The sequence below is a fragment of the Malus domestica genome, chromosome 08 (genome assembly GCF_042453785.1).
Source record: "Malus domestica chromosome 08, GDT2T_hap1".
Classification (NCBI taxonomy): Eukaryota; Viridiplantae; Streptophyta; class Magnoliopsida; order Rosales; family Rosaceae; genus Malus; species Malus domestica.
This window is the reverse complement of record NC_091668.1, coordinates 3,184,975-3,200,832: the sequence shown is the minus strand read 5'-3', so window position 1 is coordinate 3,200,832 and position 15,858 is coordinate 3,184,975. Positions and strand designations below refer to the sequence as shown.

At 38.2% G+C, this 15,858-nt stretch overlaps 1 protein-coding gene across 1 annotated transcript; it reads right to left on the bottom strand.

The window, feature by feature from the left end:
* Positions 1–8,489: 8,489 nt before the first annotated feature.
* On the bottom strand, positions 8,490–15,594 carry LOC103420991 (serine/threonine protein phosphatase 2A 55 kDa regulatory subunit B beta isoform-like). The gene is made up of 12 exons (XM_029106696.2): positions 15,162–15,594; positions 14,218–14,321; positions 13,987–14,085; positions 13,744–13,863; positions 11,582–11,673; positions 11,086–11,204; positions 10,608–10,731; positions 10,324–10,447; positions 9,590–9,658; positions 9,387–9,478; positions 9,206–9,283; positions 8,490–9,063 (listed from the first exon to the last, which is right to left on the bottom strand). Exons 1-12 carry the CDS (start codon positions 15,280–15,282, stop codon positions 8,853–8,855), a joined length of 1,353 nt encoding a protein of 450 aa, XP_028962529.2. The 5' UTR covers positions 15,283–15,594; the 3' UTR covers positions 8,490–8,852.
* Positions 15,595–15,858: the final 264 nt, after the last annotated feature.

The window sequence follows — 15,858 nt, the reverse complement described above, 5'->3', positions numbered from 1 at the left end:
GATTTGTAAGTTCATAAAATAAAAGGTTAACCGCCACTTAGTCTTGGAAATTGGCGGATATCCAACCGTCGGATCGTAACGAAATTTTAGTATATTGTTCTAGAAGCTTAATGTGTATGTTGGGGAGTGACGGATCGGAAATCTAAGTTGTGGATCTTTCAGATTGAGTTATGTGGGGTTACGACCCTACCGTCGAACTTAGTCGACGGTTGACCTTTGATCAAAGGGTCTCGCATTATTCTTGAATGCCCTTGTGGCTATGTGTTATGTGAATTTCATATTATATGGATAAGAGTTCTGAGACGTGGTTTGATAACTGTTTTAGGAGCCGAGCGTTCGGGACGCCTTGGTTTTGATGTTAGGAGGTCGTAGCGCGGACCCCAGGTGAGTGGGCATTTGTTTTCTATATATATCTATATACTATTGATTTTCCCAGAAATCGAGTTAAATGAAATGCGTTATGAAATGAGTTTTGAAATGCCATACATAGAAATTATATGAATTATATGATTTGGTATATGATGCATATATGTGAAATGGTGCTGTGGACGCACAGGTGAGTTTTATATTATTCAGACGATTTATTTATGTGAATGGCATTGAAAGCTCATAACCTGCACCCTAGGTGATAGTGCTTATATTATTCACCACACCGCACGCTCGCCTTGGATCCAAGTAGGTGGATGTCGTACAGACCACTAGAGGTGGTTCCGACATGCCAGTCGTACAGACCATTAGAGAGGTTCCGACTGGTGGGTGACCTTAGATTATGCGCGCAGATGATTGATGAGAGAAGCACTAGAGCGTATTATTTCACCATCTTAGTCGTACAGACTACTATACGTAGTTCCGACTTATGTGCAGTGTAGTGCCGTACATGTCACAGTTGGTGACTCCAGCAGGGCCGTACAGGTCACAGTTGGTGACTCCGGCTGGATGGGATATTGAGTTATAGAATCAGCCGTACAGGACCACTATAGGGTCTCCGGTTGATTTGTTATTTCACCTGATTTATATTGATGCATTCATATTATATTTTGGCATATGGCATGGCATGACATATTCTTTCTGAAAAGCGTTGAAGGATTGTGATTTGAGCTTTTGATGATATATATATGTTTATATACGATTATATATTATTTTCTGAGAAAGTATACAGGTTTTTCAGAGAGGGGTTATAAATGTTGAATAAATGAGATGTTTTGAAAAGCTTTATTTTTGCCCACTCACGTTTTCTGTTTTGCGCCCCTCCAGGTTCTAGTAGCAAAGTTCTTTATCGACGAGGATTCGTGGCATGTCCCTGTTAAGGTGGCTACTTTTGTGGGTACGGTTTCTACCTATATTGCTGTACTTGACTATGCTCTGACATCACATGTGATTTGGGTTCATACCCACGCACAGTGCACTCTGTTATTAGGCACCTTTAGGTTTAAAATTATTCGCATTTTTCCTTATCACCACTTTATGGCTTCGTCACCTTCCAGGTGGCGGCCAGCACAGCTCGATTCAGGGTCCTAGTGGACATTCCGGATCGGGGAGTGTCATATATAAACCTGAAGTTCATAATTATTTGAAACCTGAAGTTTCTTATAAACATGCCTTGTTTGAAAACCTAAAGTTTTCATTTAAAAACATCACCCATGAAACTCCGAAGTTTTTCATCCAAAAATAAAGCAATACATGTCTATTAGAACATGTATGTTCTACTCCTATGTGAATGGATTGATTTTTTTTTTCTCCATTACACTAACCACATCTTGTCCATCTATTTTGTGCTAAGAACATGTCAAATTTAAACAAACTTGACTTCACTGCTTTGGATGTCTCTGGAAGGAACTACCTCAAGTGGGTCCAAGATGTGAAGCTCCACCTCACAGCCAAAAACTTGTGTTCTGCTATTGAAGAAAATACGAACAACCCAATTGGCGAAGTTGAAAAAGCCTCTGCTATGATCTTCATTTGAAGATATATCTTGCTGAGGAGGATCCACATGCACTATAGGTCGCTTTGGCTGATCGCTTTGATCACCAAAATGACATATTTTTGCCTGAAGTAAGACAATATTGGCAGCATTTGCGCTTCCAAGACTTTAAGTCCGTGAATGAATATAATTCTGAAGTTTGTCGAATCCAATCACTTCTCAAGTTTTGCAATGAAACTTTGACCGAAGAGGATCCCCTGGAGAAGACCTATTCGACCTTCTCTACTTCTAATGTTGTCCTGCAGCAACAATATAGAGGTCAGAAATTCACTAAGTTCTCGGATTTAATTTCTGTTTTACTTCTCGCTGAAAAGCAGAATCAGTTGTTGATGAAGAATCATCAAGCTAGACCTAGGGCGACTGATGTGCCTGAAGCACAAACCAATGCCCAAAATTCCAAAAGAGGCTTGGTAAGGGCGGCCAGAAGTTATCCCACCAAGGTCAACAGAGTCAAGGCCCATCTAAGGGAAGAAACAAAGTGAAGTGCTCAAACTTCACTCCCAAGGCCCCGAACTTCAAGAATAAGGGCAAAGCACCTGAAACCATGGATGCGAATATGTGTTATCACTGTGGTTCAAAGGACCATTGGTCCCGTGTTTGCCTCGCTCCCAAGAATGTTATAGATGAATATCATTCTCGTTGTAAGAAGTTTGAATCAAACTTCAAGCAAGTGGACGAACTGGAGACTACAAAGATGGAGGTTTCTAACTTTCAAGAGGATACCACCCCTATGGAAGATTAGAATCTTAGACATAAATTTATTTTTTAGTTGAAATAAGACATTGGGACCGAATTCCACCTAGTGGCCGAACCCCCTAATTTGTTTGTTGGTTGATTTTTGAACAATTTTCCTTTATGTTTGGATTATTTGTTGGTGATTTGTTTTTGAATTACCATCCTTGAATAAATAAAATTATTTTGAATTCATATTTGTTTTTTTAGAACTTTTATGCATGTGATCAATTCAAATTAATTTTTCATTCTAGGTATGACTAGTGGGGAAATTAGTTGTCTGGCAGATAGTGCAACCACACGCACAGTTTTGCGTGAACGCATCTATTTCACTTTCATACCTAAGAATGCACCTCTGACAACCCTCTCAGGCTCATCCAACATGATTGAAAGATACGGTAAGGCACATATAATCTTGTCCAATGGTACAATCTTGACTATTGTTGAGGCACTCTATTCTCCACATTCCGGAATAACGTTAAATTTCAAGGACATTAGAGATAACAATTACCTCGTTGAAACCCACATAGAAAACAGAGTTGAATTTCTATGCATAACTTCCTACGAATATGGCCAGAAGCGTATTCTAGAGAAGATGGAGCGTATCCCGAGTGGTCTGTATACTACGACCATACGTCCCATAGAATTCCACTATATGGCAGGCCCTACTATTGGGACCGCGCACGAAATTACACTTTGGCATGATTATTTGGGATATCCTGGACAAATAATGATGCGCCGTATCCCCAAATCATCACACGGGCATCCACTAACCCGAAGCTTAGGTTCAATCAAAGGAATCGCATGTCAAACATGTTCTATGGGAAAACTTATTACTAAGCCTTCTTAGGACAAGATTTGTTCGAATCCTCCCATTTTTCTACAACGAATTCAGGGGACATTTGTGGAACGATTCACCCTCCATGCGGACCATTTAGATACTTTATGGTTTTAGTTGACGCTTCCACATGTTGGTCACACGTGTGCTTGTTGTCCACAAGGAATGCTGCATTCTCCAAACTGTTGGCTCAGGTTATCAAGCTCGGGGCTTACCACCCTGATTATCCGATCAAATCTATTCGATTGGATAATGCTGAAAATTTCACATTTAAAACTTTTGATGACTATTACATGTAGGTTAGGGTTGATGTTGAACATCTTGTACCCCATGTTTACACCCAGAACGACCTGGCAGAGGCTTTCATTAAGCACTTATAAATGATTGCTCTATTGTTGGTCATACGTACCCAGCTCCCGATCATTGCTTGGGGCCATGCAAGATTGCACACAGCAATGTTGGTCCGCCTGAGGCCTGTTGTAACACAACCATTTAGTGCCCTTCAGTTGGTTACCAGATACAAACCTGATATATCGCATCTGCGCGTTTTTAGTTGTGCGATATATATGTCGATCTCGCCACCTTTACGTACAAAAATGGGGCCTCAACAAATGATGGGAATCTATGTTGGATATTATTCTCCTTCGATTATTCGTTACTTAGAACCTTTGAAAGGTGATTTGTTTACTGCTTGTTTTACGGATTGTCACTTCTATGAGACAGTTTTCTTGTCATTAGAAGGAGATAAGAACGTCAACATTCCTAAAGAATGATGCGAATTATCGTGAACGATCCCCACTTTGTCTCATTTAGATCCTCGTACTACTCAGTTTGAAACTGAAGTGCATTGCATATTAAATCTTCGGAGCATAGCTCAAAGCATGCCATATGCTTTCACCTATCTAGCGCGCATGACAAGATCACATATTCCAGCTGCGAATACGCCTGCAAAGATGGATGTACCAAATGTACGATGAACTTCCTTCCTTGAGGCCCGGGATGCCAATCTTGGTGATCCACGTACATTAGTTGCTAGCCAATCATCTGCCCCTACACAAAAGTATGGCAGACTCCTTGGTTCAAAGGATTCACACATCCGGAAGAGGAAATCCACGGTATAAGGTTCTGAAGAGCCTATCGTGAATCCAACTATCGCTTACTCATTCTACCCAACTCATGAGGAAATTCTAGATTATGGAAGCGACCTTGAAGAAACAAATCATCCTCCTGAGAATCGTGAGATTTCAGTCTATTATGCTAGCTTAGATGATGTGTGGCGTAGAAATGAGATGATTGTCGACGATGCATTAACATTTGTAGTAACTACTGAGATCATGTTGAGCGATGATATTGAACCGCGTTCCATTGATGAATGTCAACGTAGAACTGATTTGTCAAACTGGAAACAAGCAATCCAAGTTAAACTCGATTCGCTTACGAAACGTAAGGTGTTTGGGCATGTACCTCCTACTCCTCCACATATGAAGCCCGTTGACTACAAGTGGGTTTTCATTCGAAAACGTAATGAGAAAAGCGAAATTGTGCATTACAAAGCTCGTCTTGTTGCACAAGGCTTCTCACAACACCCCGGGATTGACTATGACGGAACTTATTCACCCATTATAGATGTGATTACTTTTCGTTACCTTATCAGTTTGGTAGTTTCCAAAAAATGGATATGCAGCTAATGGATGTAGTAACCGCGTATCTTTATGGGGATCTTGATATAGTAATCTATATGAAAGTTCCCAAATGACTTACATTGACTGATTCAAATATTTCCAAACCCCAGAACAAGCTCTCAATTTGGCTAAGGCATTCACTACGGTTTGAAACAATCCAGAAGAATGTGGTATAACTGTCTGAGTGAGTATTTGACTAGTCAGGGATATGTGTGTAGAAATCGAAATTTTGGTGAAATAAATGTTGACCAGTAATTACAATTTCAACGCTCACATGTCACATAAATTTTACACGTAGCGTGTGACTAAACAAAAAATCAAAATAAATCGAAAAAGTCATCAAATAAGGACACGTGTCAACACCTGGCAGAAATGATTTATTTCATCTGAATATTATATTCAAAATTAGGCCTTGAAAATTTGTATAAATACAAGGCCATTTCATTCATTTTAGGACACCAATTCATAACCAATTCACATAACACCAAAACCTTGAAGCTTTGAAACTCTAAAGCGCCCAAGCAAATCCCGAAGGATCAAAAAAGCTCTCTTCATTCTTCATCAAATCCTCCATCAAGATCAAGCCCCGATGGCCCTTGAAGAACTTTCACCAATTCAAGATCAAGTCCCGACGGCCCTTGAATAAAGTGTTCATCGTTCATCATCCATTCATCCTAAGATCAAGCCCCAACGGCCCTTTGGATCAACAACATTAACAAATCCTCTAACCCATTTTTCACAAGATCAAGCCCAAAAGCCCTTGAAGAAACCCGCACAACTGTTCTTCAAGATCAAGCCCAAAAGCTCCTTGAAGATCCGTTCCCTCGACCTTCAAGATCAAACCCCAATGGCCCTTGAAGAAACTTTCAAACATTCATCCAAGATCAAGCCTCGATGGCCCTTGGATCAATCACACATCCACAAATCAACATCTTACGGAGATCGAATCAGATGATCAAATTTGAGAGAGATTGTAACCCCAAAATCATTAATACAAAATATTATTTTGTACACGTGTTCTTGTCTCGTTTGTTTCAGAAATTTCCGTGTTTACAATGTGAACAACGAACTATGCCACATTTTAACATCTCGATCTAATGATATACTGTTGCGTGTAATTTTATCTCTACACGTCATTGCATTATTCCTTTTTCTTTTGAATAAACAATATTATGTACTCTAGGGGTGAGCGAGTGGGTTAAATCTCACAAAGACAAGCAATAATGTGGTTCAAATTCGTATTTGACAAGATTCAAACCTAAAATCTCTCATCTCTCACCTCTCACTTACTAATAAATAAAAATACCACTAGACTGTAATTCTAAATGACTGCATTATTAAATTAGAATGTTACGTAAGAATAAACTCGTTCTATATAAGTTATTTCACAATTTCATTAAAACTATTGAATTGAGTATCATAATCGGCTTTATATGCAAATAATTAATGATTATATTCCCATATATCGTACTTCTAAATCATTTTTAAAAATTACTAAATAAGATCATTTGTCCAAGCTCATCGTGACTTATCATGACAATTAAAAAATTAATAATAATCTAATGAAGCACAAATGTAAACGCACATTTCAACCCGGTCACTCGTGGGAGAAAATTTTGTGTGGGGTTTGGCATGTTACTGGATTTTGCTGAGTGACACTACAATCCACTAAAAAATTACCACGTGGCAAGTCTTAAATATAATTTTTTTTTCCCATTCTTTTATATTTAAAATTCACGTAATTATTTTTTTTCACTAATTAATATGCATCAATTTAATGGCTTATATTTTGTTCATCCCCCCCCCCTCCCTCCCTCTGCATGCCTGCCATCTTTAACTTCCCAAACAATATCATTGTGTAATAGTATTTGTTTTATCTCTTCGAATATGCTCTTTACGAAGACTGAACCCTTTCCTCATAGCATAAGCATTGCGTACTTGAAAGGCTTCAGCGTCAGGATTCACCACCATTTTAATTTTTACATCTTCTTAAAACTCCATTGTCTTAGCAGCAACCTACCAAGTGAAAATAAAATAAAATAAAAAAAGACTACCACATTAATAAAATACTCATAGTAAAGAACGGAAAAAATTATTGTATAAATATGTGGGTAATTCGTATCAACATATTAACCATAACATTGATTAACATTTGAGCCCTAATATTAGATAAACATGTTAACGAAAACAAATAAAAAATTAGGCTAACCCTAATACGCCTATATGTAAAGGTTATTCATGTCAAGTTCACTTGATCAAATCAAGTATTGTATCAATAACGAAAAAACTTAAAGATTCTTGATTGCTTCCCATGACAAAAGTTGGAGAAAGTGATTTTGTTTAGGGTACAAAATTTTTTATGAAAAACAGCGAGAGAAAATAGTCGGAGAGACAAAGAAGTGGGAGAGAGAAGAAAGTGAAAGAGTCCTGCAACATAAATTGGAGGGAATATTTGGAGTGGATAACCATGGCCTGCCACCAGTTATCCCATTTTTTTTTAAAAAGAAAGAAAACAAAAAAAATATATCCATTAGATTGATGTATATTAATTAGTGAGAAATATAATTATGAGAATCCTAAATATAAAAGAATGGGAAAAAAAAATATATATTTAAGACTTGTCACGTGGCGATTTTTTAGTGGATTGTAGTGCCACTATGCAAAGTCCAGTAGTAAGTCAAACCCCACACAAGTTTTTCTCCACACGTGGGCATAAACAACTCGTGTCTAAATGTAATTGGCCCTTGAATTTTTCTTTAAGCAAGCATGCTCAATGATACAAATCTCTCACAGATCGTGCTACTCACGTAATACAATAAGTAGAATCTATTACACGAAACAAATCTCTCACAAATCGTGCTACTCATGTAATACAAGTAGCACGAGACGAATTCTCACAGTGAGCTACTCACGTGATACAACAAAAATTACCATACCACATAGGAAAGACTTCACCACAGTAATTTTGTGAAAATTATGCACAGTAGATAAAAAATAATGAGAAATTGGGCTTACAAGCCTTTTCCAAATACACCAACCAAAATTAGCCCCCCTTGTAGAATGCAATCTCTACTTGTCCTCTATGACGAAAATACCTTAAGATTGAGTCAATAATCTACCACTATTGCATCGGTAACGAGGGTATTTTCATCAAAGAGGGCATTTCGAGACGACTATTTTTGGTTGGTGGGTTTGTAAAAGCGCCACCAAACCCAATTTTCCAAACCAATTCACAAGGGTTTGGAAGACATGAACAAAAAGAGGAAAGTTCACCATATACTTGATAAAATAGTGGTTTAGGAACAAGAGAAAAGTTTGTTACAAATTCCTAGCCCCCAAGGGCTATATACTAATGTCAGCACAAACTAAATGAAGGAAGCACCTAATTCACCAAAACTAGTCCATATGCTTCGATATTATGACCGAACCTCGTACAATATAGAGATGATCAGTTTGCCTACACCAAAAACATTTACCTAAAACAATAAACACCCGATAACCAGACGAATTAAGCCGACAAATCTTAACATCACTAGCCGGAGAAGAAGGCAAGCAACGTTTTGTCAATAGAAATCAGAAGAGCTTTGCCGGCCAAGACAAGCAACTTTCCGTACTACTTTTACGCATAATACATGTATAGGCTGCTTGAAGCAGCACAGGCGATTAAATCCTCAGAAGGGTGCCATGCAAGATGTAGCAACTTTGTTGTGAAGTCAAAAGGATTTCCGTTTGCATCAGCTCCAGAGTTATCCGCACCTTTTATGTTATGATGGAAGAACATACCTCGCCTGATAACACGACGAAGGTTGCCCGAAGATTGAACTTGTCTCCTGGAAGTTCATGAGAAAAATTATAAGCACAGTCGACCAAGAGAACAAAAGAAAATAAACAAGAGTTTTTCTTGGACCAAAATGATACTATGCCCCAACAATAGCATGCCTGACGAGCATATATAGAATTTAAAAAAGATACCTCAGGGGGTTTTTGCTGGCCTCCAATGTTGTTGCTTCTGTGCTCCCTTCAGAACAACCAAACACTCGAAACAGATTGCTGGAATCACAGAAATGTGTTTCTTCATACGTTGAGCCCCACACTGCTTAGGTCAGGGTGTAAGTGTAAAAGCAACAAAGGATGTGTATGGTGTAAGTCTAACCTGTAAGAACCTGTTGCCACTCGGTGTCCATCTCCACTTAGACAGCACTCAAACTTATCGAAGATAGAATCATTTTCGTATAAATCACAGAGCTGAGAAAGGTAAAGAACTTAATAAGTTGCATTGTATGGTATTACTTAATTGGTCTCGTCTTCTTTTAAGATCACATGTGATCAAACAAACTTTTTGAAGGAACATATTACCTTTGGTCTTAGATGTTCATGAACCTGGAAAGTGGCAACTGGGCCAGAATCCATGTTGATGTCCCATAACTGAGAAACCCCAAAAAGAAAAGGTGATAACAAAAATTGTAACGGACAGGGTTAAGAATCAGAGAAATCTGAAGACAAGAAGTAGTTGCAATGCCCAAACTCACCACAAGCACAAAATTGAAAATCATGATATCAAGTACTAACTCTAAACATCACAGTAACAACATTAGCATATTTTAGCTGAGGAAGCAACAGAAACAGTGAGATATTGGGGGCTGCACCCATAGAGGGCATTGCCCACGTCACCAATCCACTGTAAGGAAGGCAGGGAAAGAGGGATGGCACAAACAGTGAGATATTGAGGGCACCCATAGAGGACATTGGCCATGTCACCAATCCAATGGAAGGAAGGAATATTTTAGCTGAGGAATCAACAGAAACAGTGAGATATTGAGGGGTGGCACCCATAGAGGGCATCACTCATGTCACCAATCCACTGAAAGGAAGGGAAGGAGGGACGGCAGAAACAGTGAGATGTTGAGGGGTGGCACCCATAGAGGGCATTGCCCGTGTCACCAATCCACTGGAAGGAAGGGAGGGAGGGAGGGAAAATAAGGTTTTTAAGTGTTTGTTACTTGCAACTTTGTTTCTAGGACAAATGATACTGAAGTTTCTAAATATTGGAAGTATGAACCATCTTATTATAAGAGTATGAATATATGAACCTTAAGAGTCATGTAATCCCGACTTAGTATATGCCTTCCATTCTTAGCAAACTTCATATCTGAAATTGATGCTACTATTTCAGTGAAAAAAGATCTTGAGCCGGGCGCTTCTTGTTCTTCAAACCTGCACCGTTACAAATCAAAATTACGATTCAAAACAAACCAAGAAAATTAAAGACAGCAAAAGTGTCAGAAAGATTTCTCATACATTTATTTTATTATAATACTAAATCATCTTTGATGAGTCCAAGAATGGAAGGAAGGAAGAATGAAAGATGACTCACAATTTGCTATGAGTGTCACATAAAGCTGACTGCCGCAGATCGATAAGACGAATTGAGCCTATTGAGCTACTGTATGCCAACATGTTACAATGAGTAGGGTGAAATTCTGCGGATGTTATCACCTCTGCACATAAATTTCAAGTATGTAAAGATAAATAATTACACATGTGGAGCTGTTTGACAAACAAAGCATATAAATAAGGCATAATTCAAGTTTACTACATGGCCAGAACATTTCAGCCATCCAAACCTAATGAAAAGGGAGATCAAAGTAAATAGAAACAGATGAAATCTAAGAAAGACATAATAGCATGCCATTTAATGAAACATTGTCCAGAATATGACTGAATGGAAGACCAGGAGCCTTGTAGCAGGCCCAAATAATTGGGTCAAGGTTAGGTCCACTGCCATTTCTCTTCAAATGATAGTTAAAAGCTAGGAAAGTAAGCAATTGTCATCATAGTGTTGTGGGTTCTACCAGTTAGATCCTCCATGTTTCCCGGCTTCATGTCAACAATATTAAAACTTTGATTGCTAATCTCTAGGTTCCAAAGATTAATTCGAAGGTCATCAGCTGATAAAAAAGTTTCACCACCGCTGCAAAACCAAAAGATAGCTACATTATTAGTGACCAGAAGATGGAGACCTTGTTAGATTATATCCATGCAATAATACCAAAGAATATACTGCATAATACATATTAGCAAGACTCGACATGGAAGATAAATCTTTTTCATCTAGTGACATAAATTGTTCTTTAGTGTCACCGTGTGCTACAGAAACTGGTTTTTTTTTTTCTTTTGGGGGTGGGGGAAGTCCGACAACTACACAATTGGCTCCTCCATGATAAGGTAATAAAATAATAGAATTTTCAAATAGGAGCACAAGCATCAAGGCAAACACTGAACATACACAACAAGATTAAAAATAGATGAAAAGGTGAAGGCATATTCCATTGAAAAAAAAAGATGTACCTGTTATTTGAAATCGAATTAATATGATAGTCATGAGCATTGGCATAGAGTCTTCGACATCTAGCCACAAGGCTCGTCTCTTGACCGGCCACCTGGATGCCACAAATGGTCAAGTGTTAGAGCTAAATAATAGGATGTCATTCAACAAGAAAGTAAAGCACAATTGACTCTGGAAAATTTTCGAAATATCATAAGGCAAAACCATATGCTGTCACAAAATAAACAAATCAAATAGTGTACAACTACCACTGGCAAGTGCAGAGATGGAAATGAAGTGTCATTGCTTGGAGAACTGACGGGTCTGTCTTTACATGCTCCATTTGCAAGATACGCATTTGCAAGATACGGTTTTGAGATTGCTGACATGGAACTAGCAACTGCAACATTTTCCAAAGATTTAGCCCCAGTTCGGGGTTGAGGTGATTTTTAATAAAGCTGGTATGAAAAAAAGTTGGGAGAGTTTTTGGTGTTTGGTAAACATCCCAAAACAGCTTTATTTCAAAGTTTCAGATGAAAAAAAGCCAAAAAGTGGAAGCTGCAAAAAGCAGCTTCAAGAAGCGGCTTATTAAACAAAACACGGAGCTACAGTACTTTGTTAATGAATTTTTCCAATTTGCCAATACTGCCCCCTCCTTTCTCCTTTCTCCTTTCTCCTGATTCCTCAAAACACTTCGCACGCCCTCTTCTCTCTCTCTCTCTTCATTCCATTGTTAGTTTAGCTGATTGCATATATATAGTTGCCGGTAGCAGCTGACAATTACTCTTTAAGTTTTGTGGGGGCATGCCTTTGATTTTATAGCAGGCAGCGTTAGCAAAGTCATTATTTGTTTCTGCTTGCTGGTAATCACGAGTATTACCTGTTTCCTGCAATGTGGGTTTGTTTTTTCACATGGGTTATCCAATGGCAATTGTGACCGTGAGCAACAACTACGAATTCCCTGCATCTATATTCTTTTTCATGCATATGCTAGATGCATTGTACGTTTATTTGGTATATCAAAGGGAATGGCTGAATCATGATTATCATTGAAAACCTCCAACACACACACACACACATATATGATTGCGAGTTGCTTCTGCTTATGTTAGGTTTACTACCTGTTTTCTGCTTGGTTACATTACAATATTATTTGTTCTTGTTTTAATATATATATATATATATATATATATATATATATATATAAATCACTGGTTGGTATCGATGGCAGAGAAGGGGGCATCTTTGTCAAATCCTACAGCTACATGGAATGCCCACAATATATCTATATTTTGTGATGTATGCATCAAGGAGGTTGAGGCTGGACATCGTCCGGGCACTCACTTTGACAAAGATGGATATGCAAATATTAGAGCTAACTTCAAGGCAGAGACAGGGCATGATTATGAAAGAAAGCAACTGAAAAATAAGTGGGATGCACTTAAAAAGAGTGGAAGTTGTGGAAAGAGCTAGTTTGTAAAGACACTGGCCTAGGGTGGAATTCGAGCAAGGGTACCGTTGATGCCTCTGAGGAGTGGTGGAATAATAAAATTCAGGTTTGTGTATTTATCTTTTAATATGTATTATGATATCATGCAATATGTATTAACCATATTCTTTCTTTACTTGTAGATAAACAAAGAATATGGAAAATTGCCAAAAAAGGGCATTAGACCTGAGATGGAGGAAAAGTTAGATAGGATGTTTTCGAACACAGTTGCTACCGGTGAACATGTCTGGGCATCTTCATCTGGAGTACTACCACCGGAGACAAGAGAGGAATCCGTAGGACAAATTGATTTAGATGACGAGGAAGAAAGTGAGACTATGCAGGATCTAAGGAAAGCTACTAGGAAGGGAAAAAAAAGAGCGGCTAACCAAGGAGAATTGCAAAAGAAGAAGATTGATAAGAAAGGGAAAAAAATTGGAGGTGTTGCAAAACTTTGTGGTCATCCCAAGAATAATGTATAAAATGAAATGGCTAGAGTAATCACCATCTTTGTTCCAAGAATAATGTGTAAAATGAAATGGCTGAAGTAATCGCCATCTTTGTTCCGAACAATATATAAATGGAAAGGGCAATGCAACTAATGTCGCTAAAATTACTCTGGAAGATGTGATATCGAGAGAAATCATCTTTTATATAATAATCTAACCACATACGAGTTCAAAAGGTTGGTGCTACCTTCCAGTATTTGATGGTTTTGCTACTAGTGGAGAGGAGACACAGTGCACCGTTAGCTGTTTGACACCATCTGATCTTGTTGATTTTTTCCTCAATTTCCAAGCTCTTAAGATAATCAAACTGAGTTCAGGAAAAACCAAGATGCAAGTTAGGATGCAAGTTAGTCAAATCCAGATTCCAGCAAAGAGGAATTCTCCATAAGCCTATTTATATTGTCCTCGTTAAGCACAAAGAAAGTCATACCTCGATTTTATGACTCTGGAATTCAGTTTTATAGCGGAACTCAGGATGCCCACTGATTGAATAATCCATCCTCTCCAGATCTCTCCGGTGTCCACCATGCTAATTATTTAAGTTTATACCATCAAAGTACAACTAAATCACACCAGTGTAACAAATATAACGGCATATTAAGTACAAGGAAAATGCACATCCATGCCCCAAACCCCTCAAAAGAAAAATGTATTAACTTACATCCTTTATATCAGTTCTTTCAAATAAAACCACCCGGCCTCCACGATCTCCAGTGGCAAGGTGGTCCCCCGTTCTATCAAATTCAATAGCGGATATTATATCAACTGCAAAAACAACCAGCAAGTAAGCAAACCTAAGTAATTCTGCACCAAAGCACTTCAATGCCCTCAAACACTCTATAAAGTATCTTTTTCAGAAATTCAAAAGCGAGTATATACGTATAGCTATTGATCGCAAATGACGCGTTCTTCACACTTGATTAACAAGTTCACTTATTTCTCAAATCTAGGGCCTTTTAAGTTTAAAAATATAGCTCTACATGTATCGATCGCAACAATATGTTCGAAAATGAATCCCTATACTAATCAACATCATAACTCGTTTGAAAGTGCTTTTAAAATGACTGAAATAGTTTTTGATGAAAATGTTTTTAGAACCAACCCTGAGTGAAAATGGAAGTAAATCATTGAAAAACACTTAGCTTTCTGAACAATGTACATAACTAGTGCTTCTTACAGAAAGCGCTTCAAGTGCTTTTGGAACCCAAACACATTTTCTCTAAAAGTGCTTTCAATCATTTTAAAAGCACTTCCAACGAGCCCAAAATGTAGTGAATATAATTAAAAGAAAAATAAAAACTAACAGCTACACAAATAGACAACCTCCAAATGTATAGCTTCATCAATAATAGCCACAAAACCACCAGCCAATAACTTAAGTATTCAGCTCAAATGCTTCGGTCATCAAAAGACCAAACTTTTTCGATTAAATTTCTTTCGCGCCTCACGATTCTCATCATTCAATACACAATTTCTGCAACAAATCATCCGCTAAATGTATTTAACATTAAATTAATAGTATTAAACGTAATGAGAACGAAAGCAATAGTGAATCCCTAACAATACGAAACGAAACGAAAATCAGGTGAATAGTATTACTCTTACCTTCCTGAACTTCTTCGCCGGCGGTCCTTTCTCCGAAGACCTTCGAAAACTTCCACTCGAGAGGCGATACGGCCACCCCTGACGTCGCCAGAGCCGCGAGGCCCTCTCCGCCGCCGTTCATTTGTTTATTCCAAAAAAATCGACTAGGAAACGAGCAGAGAAAGAGAGAAGAGAAATCAATGCAGAGCAAATCGATCTGAGGGATTGGATTTGCGTGAATCTCACGGATTCGGACCAATCTTCATCGAAAAATCAATGCAGTCTCTTCCTTCTTCTTCATCCATTCCCAGCCTTACGCGTACGGTCCTCACAGCGATGGAATTTCCACTCTCTCGCTCTGATTCTCTCTCTCTAATCGCTTGTTTTTTCTTTTTTTTTTTTCTTCGTTTGTTGCTGAAATAGAGAGGAAGAAAACGACGCAGCAGGACGTAGCTTTTTAGTTGACTTCGTGCATGTCTAAATAATGGACAAGGATTGTCTGCCCTCCAGTTCACTTGTTCTTCCGTGATCTTCTGTTTTACGTGTTACGGTTAAGTCACGTTAATATTTTATATTATTTTGTATAGATGTAATAAAACAAAAATAAATAGTAATATAAAATATTGACGTGATTTATCCATGACCACATAAACAAGAGGGCACGGAAGGGCACCGAAAGTGGAGGGCAGACAATCCTTGTCCCTAAATAATTCAGCGT